The 17,344-nt window shown below is 34.0% G+C and overlaps 2 protein-coding genes across 3 annotated transcripts; both read right to left on the bottom strand.

Annotated features, from left to right (window-relative positions):
• Positions 1-253: 253 nt before the first annotated feature.
• Positions 254-9,507, bottom strand: LOC134274277 (serine/threonine-protein kinase Chk1-like). 2 transcript variants are annotated; one of them, XM_062756532.1, is made up of 15 exons: positions 9,442-9,507; positions 6,625-6,724; positions 6,122-6,211; positions 5,742-5,841; positions 5,142-5,265; positions 4,055-4,119; positions 3,873-3,942; positions 3,387-3,575; positions 2,944-3,048; positions 2,399-2,503; positions 1,634-1,745; positions 1,351-1,522; positions 1,030-1,161; positions 656-757; positions 254-424 (listed from the first exon to the last, which is right to left on the bottom strand). In XM_062756532.1, exons 3-15 carry the CDS (start codon positions 6,190-6,192, stop codon positions 314-316), a joined length of 1,458 nt encoding a protein of 485 aa, XP_062612516.1. In that variant the 5' UTR covers positions 6,193-6,211; positions 6,625-6,724; positions 9,442-9,507; the 3' UTR covers positions 254-313. The 2 variants fall into 2 exon arrangements, with proteins under 2 accessions (XP_062612516.1, XP_062612515.1); XM_062756531.1 differs by lacking the exon at positions 9,442-9,507 and adding an exon at positions 6,882-6,996.
• A 169-nt stretch (positions 9,508-9,676) lies between these two features.
• LOC134274276 (kelch-like protein 24) lies at positions 9,677-14,382 on the bottom strand. Its single transcript, XM_062756529.1, has 9 exons — positions 13,306-14,382; positions 11,998-13,105; positions 11,788-11,899; positions 11,528-11,660; positions 11,307-11,408; positions 11,041-11,212; positions 10,499-10,696; positions 10,168-10,385; positions 9,677-10,007 (listed from the first exon to the last, which is right to left on the bottom strand). The coding sequence occupies exons 1-9, from the start codon at positions 14,300-14,302 to the stop codon at positions 9,859-9,861; spliced, it is 3,189 nt and encodes a 1,062-aa protein (XP_062612513.1). The 5' UTR covers positions 14,303-14,382; the 3' UTR covers positions 9,677-9,858.
• Positions 14,383-17,344: the final 2,962 nt, after the last annotated feature.

The following is a 17,344-nucleotide window of genomic DNA, read 5'->3' as shown; positions in this document are numbered from 1 at the left end:
AAACCATTACCTGGTACTTTATTCCCCTAATATCAAGCCATCTGAAGACTTTGCATAAATTTACAAGGCACCACTCAGAATAACATATATAAATTATTTTATCAGAGACTGATGCATTTCAGGATGTGTTTTTTTTTTTTGGGGGGGGGGGGGGGGGGGGGCACTATTTTCAAGAATTACTATGCCATGCATTTTATCTAGTCATAAATCACTAAATCAGCACTATTGGTCTTCTTTTCAAGAATAAAGAAAATTCAAAAATGATAATATGCTTTATTTGTAAGTACTAATGATGAATGATATATGGCACAGATCATGCGACTTGGGAGGGTACCAAAGGCCATGTAGGCGGTACCTTGCTTACACTGGCTTTCATCTGATTCTTAATCTTTATAAAGTGTCTTTTAAATTCCAGACCATCCCCCTGAAAAATAAAATCAATAATTGCATGTGTTAGTCAATCTTTAATCAATAATTAAAACTGGTACAATATTTTATTTGAAAGACATTTAATGTATGGTGATTTATCAAAGAAAGCCCTATGAATACATATGTAATACAAAGACAAGATAAATTGTATGAAGTTCAACAATTGACTATTAATACACACTGAAGTACATGTATATATACAACATTAATCTTAAAACAGATCTACCTTGGATAATCTGAAATCAAGTAGTAGGTTTTCATCCATTTCAAGAAAGCAGGCTTTGAACACCAAAGGGATATGCCTTCTGTCTAATGTTGTTATGGTGACCTGAAACAAGAATGCAGGAACATTCCATAAAACAAAAAAGAATAAGGAATTTTTTTTATTTATGTCGCTTAAGTTTCTTTTAAAAATATATATATAAACTGGGTTTATTTTCTCTCACAAAATCTACATTTCTCCAAGGTCCTGTTCTGCTTAACTTGTACATGTACATGTATATCATTCCCATTAAGATGGTAGTCAGGTTTCAATGATTTTTGCTCAAAATCAAAATTATTACAACTAGGAACTTCAGAGTTCCGTATTTTGCAGCATACCATTCCTGGGGAGTTAAACTTCCAGTTGTATCCCAGGAGTTCAAACACTTTTTCCAACTCCTTCTTGGTTCCATCTCTATCTGGCTTTACAAAAAACCGGGTCATCCTACGAACCAGTTTCTGCCATGGATTCTGCAAAAGGTCATGAATAATTACAATTTATACCTGGTCCATGAATGAATGGTGAAAAAAGTTCAACTTTAATAGACTGTAGCCAATTGCAGTGACAATTATTCACACGAGGTGTTTTTATTCCCATTGCCTCATTTGGAGTGGAATTGATTATCTCTGAGTTAGTACAGTCAGTATTGTTTCCATTACCTGTGAAGACCCTGGTGTTCCCTGAATTTGGCTGCTGAGTAACATGTGATCTGGGTGAACAGGTTGTGAGAAACAAAACTGCCTGTCTACGGGATCCAGTGGGGAATTAGTGTCACCTTCAGATCCCAACCTTTGTCGGGACTCAGGCTGTGAGGATGATATGTGCATAAATCTAAAAAATATCGACATGAAACTTAAAAATTAAAATCACATGGCATGTTTGTTTTTTCTTTGCATATCCAAATTCAGTTGAATAATTCTATAGACAATTGGATATTTATACCTGTCTTTTGAGTGAGAAGGAGGTGAGAGTTCATTCCCTGAGCAAACACGTTTAAACGGTCCAGTCCCTGAAGGGGAACTAGTGGGTGAGGACGGGAGCCTGTTCAGCTGACCTGCAACAAAACAATCCATCTCAGGTTTTACAATAAGTAGTATAACAAGGACTTGCAGGTATTATAGCCTGATGTCCACAGTATCTTTTCTTTTCTTTATTTAAGATGAGCCAATTTTACTAAGGTTTGTGGCCATTCTCGAGCAAATAAAGGTACAATGAATTATAGTTCTGCTGACAACAGTGTTTGGTATTCTACCCCTTTTTTCTGAAATCTACATTGGACACTTTACATTTTTAATGTTTCAAGAGAATAAAGTATTATGAGAATCATAGATTTTAAAATGAAAGGAGAGAAAAAAAAATCTATTATTGATTTTTAGGTAAAAATGAGTAAATTCAGAATGTCTATAATATTACTAACAAAACATGAGAAAAACCTTCTTTTTTTTTTAATGTGCATTTTTTTTTTTTGAGGAAAAATAGACTTGAATGTCTACACTTTCAATGGACTATAAGAACAAAAAATTTAAAATATTTCTATAGTTTTGCAATAAACTGATCAAGATAAATGCCAAAAGGAAGAGTCTCAAAATGTGTTTTTCAACCTTGATATCCACATTTGTAGACACTTACATGTATAATGGCCATGCATGTTAAAAGACAATTTTGTTGAATTACATGTACATGTATAATTAATTTCTTTATAAATACCTAGAGCTGTTCTGTTAAAATTCTTGTTGAACCATTGATGATCTCTAATCTGTCTTATAGTGTATCTCTTGGAACTGTTCTCCACTAGAAGTCTCCTGAGTAATGCTAAAATACATATATACATATTGGCCATTTTAAATGCACCGATAATGTAAGAACTGGAGATGCATATATCATACTATAGTAAAACACAGTTATAGCAAGCACTCTTATAATAAACTGATGCTTACAGGGAAGTGCTTCTCATGTGGAATAAAAATAAATTGTCATCTTTACAGATAACATTAAAAATGAAGCAAAACCATCCATCCCTGGCTCTTCATTATAAGCATATTTTACTAACTTTTCTCTTTTACTATATGTTATGGCATCAAAATGGTTGGTATTCTTGAAGAAAGATATGTTATAGGTTTGAATATTCTTGAAATGCAAAAATTATAGCAACTTGCCAAATCCCAGTGATTGTGCTACATTTTGAATCAATTAATGTATATGTAAAGTATATCTTAAAACTAAGGGGCAAAGAAACCAAATCTCCTACTTACACAATGCCAGATTGTCAATCTTGTTCCATGGAGTCTTAGTAATTTTACAGTCTTTCCAATCACAGTATTCCTGACAGCCATATGTTGGCTCATCCCAAGGTAATTCTTAAAAAAATTCAATTTTAAAATTTTATTTTATGATATTAGATCTTCCAAATATTACTCTAAATATATTTTGTTTCAAACTTATTTTAACTAATACAAGACATTGAAAAAAGGCTATACATGTACTGTAAAATTCACAGGGTTTTCCTAAGAATTGAAATAGCAGGGGAGATTTAAACTGGTAAAAGGGGGTCTGCCCCTCCTGTAACAGAGATTTGAGGGGGAATAACCAGGAGATTATGTCACAATAGAATGAGAAATTCCCTGTACCTAGAGTCCTAGGTACAACCCTGAATTCTGATATCAGCTTGCAATATATTTTAACAAACTTTCCTCACCTCCTGCCAGCAGAGCCACTAGGATTACAGCACATGACCAAATGTCAGCTGGCTCAGCATCATATGGTTTCCTTGACAACACCTCTGGGGCCACGTAGGGGACTGTGCCACAACACTTTTCCAGCTGACGAGTATTTCCTTGGTATCTGAATACCGTGGCTAATCCAAAGTCTGAGATCTTTAAATTATCTATAAATGTAAAGTTTCTTGCTTAAATGATAGGTATTCTATTATGCATATCAAGAAATGTGTAAAATTTGGGGAAGGCACACAGTCTGACAGAAATATTACAAAAGATTTAATTATGAATCATTGCAGAACCCAAAGCATACAGAGAATTTAAAGACATGTCCAATCTTCAAATAGTCAATATCTCGATCAGTTATTAAACTGGTTTAATACTTCCATGCCAAGAACCATTTGGATTCATCCGATGAAATTTCTAGATACAGTATAAAAGGTCAAGGAAATCAAACCAATCCTTACCAAAGTCATCCAGAAGGAGATTTTCTGGTTTGAGATCTCTGTGAGTAACACCTTTGACGTGTAAATATTCCTAAAAAGGAAACAAAAATAATTCTATTGACATCTGAAAATGGAGCAAATATTCAATTAACTAGATTTTAACTTACCATTTATACATGTATTAAATTAGTACAGTCACTTACTACACCATTGATGAGCTGTTTAAAGTATCTATTGGCATCCTGTTGGGGCATACCAACATCTGGTTCTAAAAATTCAAAGAAAAAATTATCATGATATGTAATTTTTATGATCTGTTAATACATTCCTTTTTTTCTTAATTTTTAAACCATTTCTGTATAAACTTATTTATTTTAGTTAACAGGTTGCAAAATGCAAAGTATTTGCATTTTTCCTTCATGCAGAGACAATCAGATATTTTCAGAAAATAAGAAGACTTATAAATAATAAATTGTGTTTTATTGTTATATTTATCTATTACATGTAACAATATTTTGATATCAGACTCTACCAATCAAAGAATAGAGTATACTTACAAAATGCATTTGTTTCATCACTATGTTTATTTGTATGGTACTTTTTTTTAATTGTTTATCTCTTAATGTTGTACTCTTTATTTTTTCAATTTTGTGTTTAAAGTGGCATATAGGCCCGACCATCTTCGCTAGCCAAGGGTTAGACTAGATTTCGGATCGGAAACCCTTGGCTAGTGAAGAGCAGGCCTGACGGGCTGGGTGTTAATTGTTATTTTATACAGTTTGTAAATATAAATACATGTCACTGTAAATAAATTACTTACGTACTTATTTTTAGTGCATGTGCTTTCATATTTCATTCCATAACCTGAGGATTGTTGTATTTTAATACTGTATAAAATCTTATCACAACTAATGCAGTTTTCTTAAAAAAAAAAAGATTTTAAAGTTTCTTCCCCTTTGATAATTTACTGTTGCTCCACCCTACCCCTGGAGTCATTTCCTGGGATTAACTTAAATTTACATATTTTTAGAATGATTGAATATTAAAATCACTTTTCATGGCCTATATACCAGTATTTTGCAGTTTAAAGAGTATACATGTATAAACAATTTATTATGTAGCAGAAAGATGGTTAAAAATTATGCTCTTAACTAATGAATCATTTTAAATGCTGTAACATTTATGATATTTTGAGAATGGTTCGGGTAGGGGGAAAAACTCACATTACAAAGTGTTTTACATTAACCTTGTGTACTATTTGACAGCTTGCCAATTTCACAAAAGACTTACCTATTCTATCAAACAGTTCACCTCCACTGGCGTATTCTAGAAATAGGTACTGTATTTTTCCATCTTTTCGGAACCCATAAAATTTTATGATGGTTTCATGGCTTAGTAGTTTGTGTACACATACCTGAAAAATACCGGGTAAATACTTCTCATATACACTGAAATAACTTTGGAGAAAAAAAAAACTTTCATAAAACTTTTAAACACTGTATACATATATCTTGATTTTTCTAACAAGATATTCAGACTCTTTTTATTTTGAAGATTGATTCACATTTTTTTAATACATGAAATGAGATTTCTTTTTTCTCATTAAAGAACACAATGTACATTCAGACCTCATTATCTTAGAACTTGATGGGACCTAGAGAAAACTTTATCAAATTTTTAGAGACGTTGAGATTAAATTACATAAAGAACAGTGGGGACTTTGAACTTTCATCAACATATCCATTGTACTAGAGATATAAATGTTCAATTTAATGAATTGTACAAAAAATATTTGATTCTCAAATCAAGCCATAGGCTGGTTTTGAGAAAAAATGATCTTTATTCAGTTGCATAGAGAACTTCATGTCAATTTTAATATTTTATGCTTACTTCTTTGCGGACTGCTTCTGCTGCAGCAGGATTTTTCTCCAAATTAATGATTTTGACAGCAACTGCTTCTTGTGTATCTGAATTCACAGCTAGCTTCACTCTGTATTAATTTGAAGAATTCATTTTAGCTACTTAACTTAAGCATAATAAATGTCACTGCATGTATTAAATCAAAATTATCATATATACTCCAAATATGACCCCTGTTCATACTTTAATCTAACTCTCCACATGCCCATGTTCAAATTTACTCTCCATGTGCCTGTGTTCAAACATATTCTCCACATGACCATGTTCAAACTCACTCTGCATATGCCCATGTTCAAACTTACTCTCCACATGCCCATGTTCAAATTCACTCTGCATGTGTTCATACTTACTCCCCATAGGCCCCTTCTCCTAAGGTTTGAACAAAGTCCCATCCTTCCACAAAGGCTGTTACTCCTGTCATTGATTTCAACAGATTTAATCTACAAACATATACAAAGCAAGAAATTATTTTTAAATCATGTGGAATTATATACAATTTATCAATACATTTATACTTGAACAGGATTAGCACATATCATTTCATCATGGGGTAATTTGATTTTCCCTCTAATATTGAGAAGTTTTGAACACTAGGCCTATTTTCAGCAAAGCCATATTATGGTTTTGTAGATAAAATATAGTAAAAGACAATGGTAATAAACAGTTTGCCCGTGCATTTCCTCTGAAAGTGTAAATGAGTGTGATTCTGGGAAGGTGGGGGGGGGGGGGGGGGTTACTTCATGTAATTCAGAGTTTTGTGTAATTATTATGATTATATTATATAATATACGTGATTCTGTTATATAAAATATAACAGAATCACGTACATATGTACCCTGAGACTGATACTTACCTTCTTTATCTAAAAGTTCCAGCTTATTTTTCTTCAATTTTGTGCTCAGATTCAGACCATGTAGTCATGAAAAACATATTCAGCGGCTACATTTTATATGCTGAAAATAATTAAATATCAGCTGATTTTATTAATATTCAAAATTAGCGCCACACATGAAACAGGCGCGCTTTTAAACCTAGCTTCTAAACCTTTTAAACAGCCCACAAGAAGGCATCCAAGGATTCTTAATAATTGAAAACTGGAAAGTGATTTACCTGTTTTTGAATCAATTCGCAATCATTTATACAAAAGCAGCTTATTTGTTACACAATTTAAAGATATTATTCCTTCGTTTACAAAAAGTTGAAAACACTACAGATATATTCTTGAATCCCGATCCCGATGTAAAAACTCAGGCTCATGAGATTCTGTACATTTTCAGAAACTATAAATACGATCTGTAAGAATTTATCAAGTTTATCTAATAGAAACAAGTTTATATGGCTTATGAGTGATGAAAATGATGTTATCAATTTTTTTTTCAAATTACATTTATTTTGTGATTTATGCTTTTGTATGCCATTTTGGCCCGAAATTTGAAATAAATCCTTAGCTACTTACTTATTTCTCGTAAGCAGTTAGACGATATGAATCAAGATGTATTCTATACCCTACTTGTAAATAAAAATAAATAAATGAATAGATAAATAAATAAAAATAAATAAATAAATAAATGAAAGAAAGAAAGAAACTAACAAATAAAATACATATAACTATATAAGGCTTGGTAAATAAGATATACATAGGCTTTGCTTGTTGCCCAATTTTTATTGTATTAATCAAATAAAATATGTTTATTTAATATTAAGTATGGTCAATATAACAGCACTCTACAAAAACGTGAACGAAGAACTTATTTTTGTGTCGCCTACAAATTCAAATTCGCCGTTCATGCCAAGAAATCTCGTCCTGTTTTCCGCAGCAATGGAGTTAATAAAAGTGTAATTGATGCAAATCACCCATATTCCCAAAACACCGGCAAGACAATTTACGGCAGCAGACTTCTGGGGGTGGATCCTAGGTTTTAAGCTTTCTTAGTTAGAGAAAAAATAAACGTCTACCCCAGGAAGTAGTCCCTTATGCCCTAAATAGTTCCTGTCAAAAATCTTTATTTATTTACAAAATACGTAAAATGTCAGAGGCACTGGTACCAAAATTTATATTTAAAAAAGTTGAATTGAAGAAAATAAGAAAAAAAATCAACAGAAAATATTCACTTTTAAATGAAAATGTTTACATAGCCAATCGGGTAACGTCTACCCATTCAGTACTCGTCTCCATCTTATTTCGACGCGGTACTTCCACAACTACCAGATGCCAATTTGTACTAAGAAAAAATATTTTGAAATTGAATTACGTAAAACAATGAAATACAGCTTTTTTTTTTTTAAAGAATTACTTTACTATAATTAATTTCCTTCCCTATTTTTGACTCCCGCCCCCCCCCTCCCCAAAGAAAAAAGAAATGACGGGGGGGGGGCAAATCTTCTAAATAATTAGTATTCTACCTATAATTTAAACCCAGTAAATTTTAAGATCCCTCCCTCAAACCTGCTGACATAATTGCTTGGCGCACATCTCCCCGGGGAAGAATCACAGATTAAAGCCATATATGGCGTATTTACAATGAAAATTATTAGACTAAAATTATAAGAACTTATTAATTGTATCATTACTTTATATAAAGATAGAACTTTTCCGTAAATTACAAAATCTAAGTCAATTGCGTTATAAAGATATCACAATTTAATTTGGATTCTCGGAATTTTCTCGGACTCGGAAGAAAATACAAAAGATTTAGATAACACATTACAGAGAAGATGAAATTGTATAATTAGATGAAACGAGGTGTTCTCCGTGTTCAGAATTGTATGAAAAGCTTTAATTTAAATGTATTAACTATATTTCTTCACTTAATTTTGTATTTTTCAAAAATATATTTTTTGATCAGTTACGCCATATATGGCTTTAACGTTAATTCGGCTTTTATTGAGTTCGCTATATGGAGAGAATGCTAAGGTTTTCTTGGCATGGTAATAACATATAAATTATGATTATTTAAAAGACTAATTTAAACTTGTATACATAAAACATATCTGCATTAAAATTTGTTATATTTATCGATATAATTATATACTGTAGGTGCAGTTAAAACCACATTTTCCCTGTATCCCTTGTATTAATCTTTACTTTATATCGCTTTTTATTACAGGTAGGTAATTTTGTAAAACTATTCTATTTACTGAAGTAACATGTTTTACTTGTTGTTTTCATGAATTCTGGAAGGAAAAAAATCTGCCGTATCACCTGTCCTTAAAAAAACCGTCGTCTGTCAAAAAAAAAAACAATACTTCTATTACGGTAATCCAGAATGTTTTTGCTTTCAAGCTAAAAAAAAAAAAGAAAGAAAAAAGATGTGTCTCTCATACACCTTGGAGTTTGGCCTACTCTTGAAAAGCTTTAACCTGAACTGGCTACAATCCTAGCTTGAACGTTGGTGCTAGGGCTTTCCTATATCACAAATGTTTTCCTTATATGAGAAGACCTTTTGGTAATTTTTTTTTTTCATGTCTTGACCTTTGAGTTTGGCCTGACATTTGAGAAACGTTCACCTTCGTTATAAGGTGCCGTATGGGGATATCCTTGTTTTACAAACATTTAGGCTAGCTCTATCATGTTTCTTTTTTTTTAAGTATATTAAACCATTTGTGATACAGTCGTATCAGAGACATCATCATAAACTGCAAGAATGTTATCCTATAAAATGTATACTACCCATACTTCAGGCACCGATGTATGAACTTGAATCTTGCGTTCCTCGGTCAACAGTGATTTTGTCAATGTATGGAAACAGTCACAATTGCAATGTTAAGCAATGGCCATGGCGTAACGATTTTTTTTAAACATTTATAATAATCACGAATAATTAATAGTATTTTAAAATCTCAAAAATAATAAATTAGATAAATAAATAAAAACAAATGACTTTCAACATGCGTTATTCTTTTAAAATATGATAGATCAGCATTAATACATACACTGACTCCAATAAAAAAGACTAGACATTTGAGAAACAAAAAATTTGAAATGTAAACATTTTATATATAATGACATTAACAAGTCTTCAATCCTTATAGTCTTTAAATTATGAAATTCGGATTTATTTTAAATGGATTCGAATTCCGGCTAGAATTAAGCGAGGCCCTTCATCCACTGAACTTCAGTTGGCAGCTTAAAAGTAGAGAGCCATGCGTTCCTCTGTACATCCCAACACTCTATATCATCGTGCAGATCTTCCCGTTGATTGGAAGATAACCCGCCAATCAAATACATCTTCTTACCTAAAACAAAACAGCACAAGTTAAAGCATGACCAAAAGAACCATCATAGTATTTTCTTCTGGTATTGCTAAGACACACAATAAACTATTGAAAGGTCCATGTATATGATAGTAAAAACGATTCAAATAACTCCGACACAGTGGAGTTTTCAATATCCAACCTAAGGCAAAAGAAGCTGCACTATGGCGCGCTTTATCCAAGTAGGTACGCAACATCCAGGAATCTGTGTTTGCATCATACAAGTCTACATCCTGTACACTTAGTGCAACTGACGAATTTTTATCAAAAGCCAATCCTCCACTAAGGTACAGACTATTTTCAATGCAAGTCATTGTGGCATGACAGCGACCATATCTAAGGCTACCCTTTGCAATCCATCTGCAACAAAAAAAATACTGTATGAGAGACGGCTAAAAATGTAAAGATCCTTGTAAAAAATTGCTTAAAGTTATACAAACATGAAGTCACGTTAACCATGTCCACATATGTACCTGTCAGTGCTTGGCTGGTAACATTCAACACTATCAAGGATAGTAGAATTTCCATTCAAGGAGTACCCAAAACCCCCAGCAACAAATATCTCTCCATTCAGCTCTGCGGCACAAGCTCCAGCACGCGGTGTCGACAGAGACTTGACGAAATGCCAGCTGTTTGTGGATGGATTGTAACACTCCACTGACTTCAGAATTCTAGAAATATTCCACAGACAAAATCAGACTTAAAAGATTTAAAACATATATGGTATGAATTTTACAGCATTTGGTTAAATTCGTATAATTCATAGGCGTCGGAACCGGAGGGGGAGGGGGGGGGAAAGGCTTAGCCCTCCAATTTATTTGCAAATATATACATAAAACAGGCATTAAAAATTGGGGGTTACCTTTTTTAGTTGGTTTAGCCCCCCTTTCAATTTGCTTCCGATGCCTATGTAATTTGTAACAGCATAAGTGGTAGACCAAGAAAATACGATTCCTTTTTTAGTTAACGACTAATTCTGAAACAATCAAATAGAATAAGAGGTAGAATCTAGTACCTTTTGTTTCTCCCAAGGCCACCGATGGCGTAAATGCAACCATCAAAAACGCAGAGTGCGTGGTGCATCCGGGCAGTTCTCAGTGACGTCAGTTTCTGCCAGCCACGCTCCGGAGAGTAAACCCAAACATCTCTTCGGGGAAGTGGGTTGTCGTTATTATAGCGCAATCCTCCTGAAATTCAATGTACCGGTACTTTTAAGAAAACTCCAAGATGACTCGATTATGTAAAGCGGTACATGTATATTATTATTCAGTATATACTTACCTATCACGTATAACTTCTGGCCCAGCACAATCATTGAAGAGTTATCATTCAGCTCTGGTTTGAGTGTTTGATACACTTTACGCTCCTTAGCAAAATTCCCATCTATACAAAGCCAAAAAAGATCCCCAATATTAGTATGAAAAAATTATTTAATTCATTATAAGAGCCAAGGAATCCAGTCTAAAATTACAAAGGCCTACTGCGGATTAAGATTTGCTCACCTATTTCCTGTGATGGAGAAGGTTCGAACGATTCTCTACTTCCGGCAAAACTCTCCGAGTACATGGAGTAATTTTCGAAACTTTCGATACTTCCAAATGAGATGTCCAACACATTAACCGGAGTGGCGTTATTCTACAATCAAGGAAAATCATTAGAGCAATATATATAATCGTTTTAAGCAAAAATAAACGTATCGTCATCATCTTAACATCGTTTAATTTGACGACCTTAAAGTAATAGATGAAACAAAAGCACTTACATTGATATGGTTGGTACTGTTGTTTGAATGTTCGTTTGCAGTAAGGCATCTTGAGTCTGGCATATTTAGGTTTAAGGGGTCTTGCCTGTTAAGTGCCATCACAGTTCTAATCCTTTGAAAAAAATTAGTGGCAATATGATCGAATAAATAAAGTATGGTATAAACTAAAAATACATGCACCAATTAATAGATAATGCCTTTAATATATACCAGTTTGCCTTGTAAATCATGCTGAGACAATTATCATTGGCAGCCAGAAGGCTGCATCTGTCCATGCAGTCAACCAGATCTTGTTGGGACATCAGTGGGAAGCGTATGCATTTCATTATTGTTTCAAGATGCTGAAGACGTTCATTTGGACGTGCATTGATCCATTCTAGGCCGGCAGAGAAGACGTCCATTTCACTTGACGTTACCAATTCATCGTAAGAAAGAATAACGCATAAGGTTCCAACGTCTAGTTCCAGAAAAGATTTGCAAATAGATATATCCAGAAATTTCCTCGAAATACACCGGAGTATGGGTATCATTAATTCATGTACTGAATCCTCCCTTACTGCCACCAGCAACATAAGAAGGTCTTCAAATTTGAGGGTTTCTAACTCTTTGATGCACTTTTCTTTTATATAAGGAATCTTGAACTGAGTTGATATTTTCACTAGATCTAGAATTGTTGTTGATACTACTTTCAATTGTCCAGTGTAGGCATAATCTAGGAATGTCTTCAAGGAACGTGTTGTCAACCCTCTTATCCGAATCTCAGTAATTGCTTTAGATCTTATTTGACTGTTTTCGATAAAAATAGTTTCAAAATATGGACTCACTGCACACAGTGCACCTCTATGAGCATAGATAATTTCATTGTCTACTAAGAATCGGACATCATAGATCCTGGCGTGGTCGTAACATTTTTTGTAGTACGAACCAATCTCTGCAAAGTGCGTCTGCATTTTTTGGCATGGCTCATTCTGTACTTTTTCTTGAAAGCTCTGTGTTACGTTGGGATATATAGGCAGCGATGTTTTTCTCATCTCGGAGTCACTGTCCATAGCGTACAGGGAGGACTGGGTAGATAATGTACCCGTATTATGTCCATCACACACAGGAGATAATTTAAGGGTAGATGATTTACCCGAGGTACGCCCTTCTCTGACTGGAGATGACTGACTTGTGGATGATGTACCCGAACTACGCCCATCACTGGCTCGAGAAGAATTGCGGGTAGACGCGCTCATGGGCTCACCGACTGCCGACTCGAAGGAACTTGTTGAATAGGAGCCACTGGCATACATTCTTTCAGGAAAACCACCAGTCTTACCTTAAAAAGACAGCAAATACTATATCTTAGTGCATAGACAAATATCTTATAAATAAAAAGGATCAAAATATAGTTAATTTTTCATTTCAAATCCTTAAGCGAAATATTAATCCCAAAATCGAATTAAAAAAATGAAATAAATAAATGCATTTAATATATTATTATACATAATACAAAGTAATAAAAATTCCGGCACTTACTAGTACTTGTATTTGGGCGAGGGATTTGATAATTGTATATTTGAGGAGCTATATCAACGTTGTCTTCTTCTGAAGATGAGCTCCTACTGACAAGAGGAGCAGTATTATAGACAGACCTGGAAGAAGATGCCAGTTCGCTCCTGATGTGTGGAGGAGCACGTAAAGAACCGGAAGAACGTGGTATGTCGCTATTGTCATTCAGCACAACAAATCTCTCCTCTGCAAATGAATCGCATGTCGTGGTACTCTGATCTCCAACTATCGTGTGATTACTAGGAGATTGGGAGGCTACATCTTCTTCAGATTTTATACACGATGGACTAAGCACACGGTCCATAGCCGTGTCAGAACAGTTGGGAAAAATCCTCCGCCACATCAAGGTCGAGTCTGGTTCATATATGCAGTTGGTGGAAAGAGTTAACCGAATTTCCGGGCTTTTATTTACCTCTCTTTTAAGGCCATCATTCTTTACTTCAGAAGATGTAGCTTTAGTTTTGGAAAATGTGCACGTGTCTGATTTACGAATATTTTCCACTACTTTTTTTACTGCACTGGGGCGTACAAAGCCATCACCAGGGGGATAAGTATTCCCTGGAAATCCGTAAAGTTGGTTCCACTCGGAGAGGGCAATTGGTGGTGGGTTGAAAAGTCCTGTAGGAGATTCTGAATAAGTAGTAGGTCTCTCCACTGGCTGGAAGGAACTTTGGACTTCATTCCTATAACTGGAATTAGACTGGTATGAAAAAGGAACGGGAGGTGGAACTTGGTATCTACCACTGGGCTGTTTTTCTCTTCTAGGCTGTGCCTGCCAATCGCAAGATGATGAATGCTGTGGTTGAGTTTGGGACCCTTGTACCAAATTCCTTGGCCATCTTCCTTTATCAGTGTATGGCACAAAACTTTCCGATTCCGTCTTTTTTAATGACTGCAGTTGAATATTTGGAAGAAGGTGGATGGTGTTTGTCTTATTCTTTCGCCTTTCCTGTGCCTCCATCATTGTGCAAAAGCTTATACAGAGCTAAAATTTTTAACACTGTTTGCTTGGAATCACAACAAAAACTGTAGATTTCATTGTGACGTAACTGCAACGACACTGTATTATGACGTATAATAATAGGTCTTCGTAAATCGCGGAATAGAAAACAAAACGAAAAACATCAACGTAATTTTTTAAATCTGTTTAAAAAAACACAAACAACTTTATTTTTTTGTTGCAACATGACATGATCTAAAATGTTATAAGTTATTATATAAGGTGGGTTTCTTTAAAGCAATATGAGCTGCATGCTTGACATCGGAAAATTTTATTGCAAATTTGTGATTTACTAATTAAATGACAGAAAAATAAATCATTTATAAACTTCTGTTGCTTATATTTTCGATGAAAAATTTTGTATAAGCTTTGATTGAAGCAAAATTGAATTATTGTCGTCCTGTACAATAATGATTTCTTATATAATACTGTATATTCGGTTGTACAAAAATATTCTTCTGAAACATATTTAAACTTTATTTTGGGCTCATTGGTCATAAGTGTTTTAATTACATAAAAATTAATCATAATAGCACATTTTACCAGCAAAATAAAAATTTCAATGATACAGCCCATATTGCTTTAAATATATATGAGAGAGAGAAAAAATGAGGTTTCCTGAAATTGATAATTGTGGTCATAATATTTTCAATTCAGACGACATTTCATTCACAATATGTCATAATAGATAAGCTTAGGTGCGTTGGATTTTAAGCATTAAAATAAGCTGATTTTGCTAAAAAGAAATAGAATAAGATTGATCTTGGAAATACTGATGTCTTATGTCAAGTTAAAATGTTGATTAAAGATAAAATCTTTAAAGGCTTTTAAAATACGTATTTTATCAATTTATTGACTATACTGATTAAAGTCTCAAAATCAAGCTAAATTTTATATAAAATCTGCATGAAATTTGAGAAATTTTATTTAAATTTGGGGAGAAAAGAGTAAATTAAATGAATCAGGGATAGGGCCCTCTAACAGCCAGGATGCAAGGTTATTAACTCCTGTAAACATAGTCGGCCAAAAAAAACAAAAATGGGCTGATTATATTTTTAAGTGGGTTGGGGATGGGGAATAAATAAACTACCACCGAGGACTAAAAACTTCCCGATGTTTTTTTTAAAAAAATTATGTACTTCGTGTATAATGTTATTGATGTCGAATTTCATTTTTTAGAATGTAATATGAATATATGCAAGCAAGGAATATACAGAACAGAACAGAACATTTTTTTATTTCTAATTTAGAGCCCATAACAGACAAGTATGAAATTGTTACAATAATAAGGAAAAGATAAGCCAATGAATAGCAAAACAATTATACAATTAGCAGTTGACATAAATCATTTCAACAATAATCCTGTCTAAAAGGAATACATCAAATATGCATGTATGTGTAAAAGACTAATGCTACCGGTTGTTTGCACTTTTATAAAACAATCATTAGAATTGAGAAATTAAAATAATCGAGGTAATTAACATTTAGAGAGTAAATTACTTATTAAAACTGCGCCTGTATATCTTTGTACATGTATGTAAATACATGTACATATGTACTTGACCCATATGGGTAAATAACTGTATGATGCAATGAATTGATAAATTGAAAATTAAACATGCTATATTTACATTGCCGAGAATGGGCGGCCCCAGACCCCTTGCCTACTTTTGGCGCCGCCTCTAACTTCAATTCCTGGATCCGCACCTGTTTTATCATGCAGAGATGCAAAAAAAATGTTGACAATAAAAGGCATGAACAAACAAAGCAAAATTAATGTTGGATGTTTAAATAAAATTTTGGACCATAGGCCTACAGATTTTCAGTTTTATTTAATGTTTATAATGAAAAATGCAGGCAAAAGATTGCCCCCCCCCCCTCCCCCCTGCTCCACACACCACAAATAATGAGCCAGAAAATTGAAAAGGGGTCAGAGGTCATAACGTGACTGAATCACATTATAGCGAGGGGACTTCTGTATGACAGTGATCTAGTGAAACTGCTTTGCTTTAAAAACTTTTAACTTGATGATGATTAACAATATGGAATAATTGAGACATTATGGATATTTTTGCAATAGTTACTAGATCACTAATGTCCATTAGAATACTGAAAACGCGCTTGCCTTTTTAATCCGAATTTCCTATGAAGGTACATGGGGAAACAGAAACAGACGACACCTCTTCTTTTAACTTCACCTGCGGAGAACTCCTAAAATAGTAAGTTTTTTCCTCAGAAACAAACTTTTTTTTATCATAAACAGAGTTTTTCTGTACTAGGCATAGATTACATAGGTCTAACGTCCATGTAAATATTTCAAATCTTGGAGCTATGTGAACTTTCAAGGCCAGACGTTCATCGATGCGATAGACTGTTCCGTTTGTGCGTATAATATTTCATTCTCAAATGCAAAGCTGCATCGATATATATAGAACCGTTAAAAAGAGTTTAGTTGGTATATGTCATCACATCACACAATGGCTTCACGGGATTTGATGTCTTGACAAGCCAAGTTCATTTCCCAGTCAGACGCGGATCCGGGGGGGGGGGGTTCAGTAATACATTTGTATGCACGCAGTAATCTACAAATATTTGAATTTGTGATCTAATCCTATGTATTTTTCAAAAATGAATACAATAACTGCTAAACTCAATTTTCTAAACATCGGAGATTCGATAAAAATGTTAACGATTTATTGCACATGCATGCACTTGGGGGCTAGAGTCGACTGACATTTCGTGTCTCATTCACGTACGGGCCCCGGGGCCATAAAACTTAAACGAGCTCACTTTTGGTCTTGGTCTCACTTTTACCAAAGGAATATATAGTGGAAAAGTGAGACTGAGATCCAAAGTAAATTCGTCTGAGTTTTATGGCCCCCAAGCCGGAACCCGATGATCAGAAAGACAAGCCAGTTTACCTTGGGGCTGGACCCCCTTTTCATTTTTTTGTCCCCCGCTTGAAAAGTGGAGGGATATTAATTTGGGTTTGTCTGTCCGTTCGTC

This window comes from Saccostrea cucullata, unplaced genomic scaffold (assembly GCF_032062105.1).
Source record: "Saccostrea cucullata isolate Sc308-1 unplaced genomic scaffold, CSIRO_AGI_Scuc_v1 ctg129, whole genome shotgun sequence".
NCBI lineage: Eukaryota > Metazoa > Mollusca > Bivalvia > Ostreida > Ostreidae > Saccostrea > Saccostrea cuccullata.
Note: the sequence above shows the minus strand (reverse complement) of the source record. Positions and strands in the feature narration are given on the sequence as shown.

Bases quoted from the DNA above. Each gene is read 5' to 3' on its own strand.
- LOC134274277 (XM_062756532.1), bottom strand. From the start codon at position 6,192: ATGACAGGAGTAACAGCCTTTGTGGAAGGATGGGACTTTGTTCAAACC. The intron at 5,842-6,121 runs GTAAGTATGAAC...AAATTAATACAG, and splicing joins GGAGAAGGGGCCTATGGGGA to AGTGAAGCTAGCTGTGAATT. The intron at 1,162-1,350 runs GTAATGGAAACA...GACCTTTTGCAG, and splicing joins GAACACCAGGGTCTTCACAG to AATCCATGGCAGAAACTGGT.
- LOC134274276 (XM_062756529.1), bottom strand. From the start codon at position 14,302: ATGATGGAGGCACAGGAAAGGCGAAAGAATAAGACAAACACCATCCAC. The intron at 11,661-11,787 runs GTAAGTGCTTTT...CCTTGATTGTAG, and splicing joins ACAGTACCAACCATATCAAT to AATAACGCCACTCCGGTTAA. The intron at 11,409-11,527 runs GTGAGCAAATCT...GGCTTTGTATAG, and splicing joins TTCTCCATCACAGGAAATAG to ATGGGAATTTTGCTAAGGAG.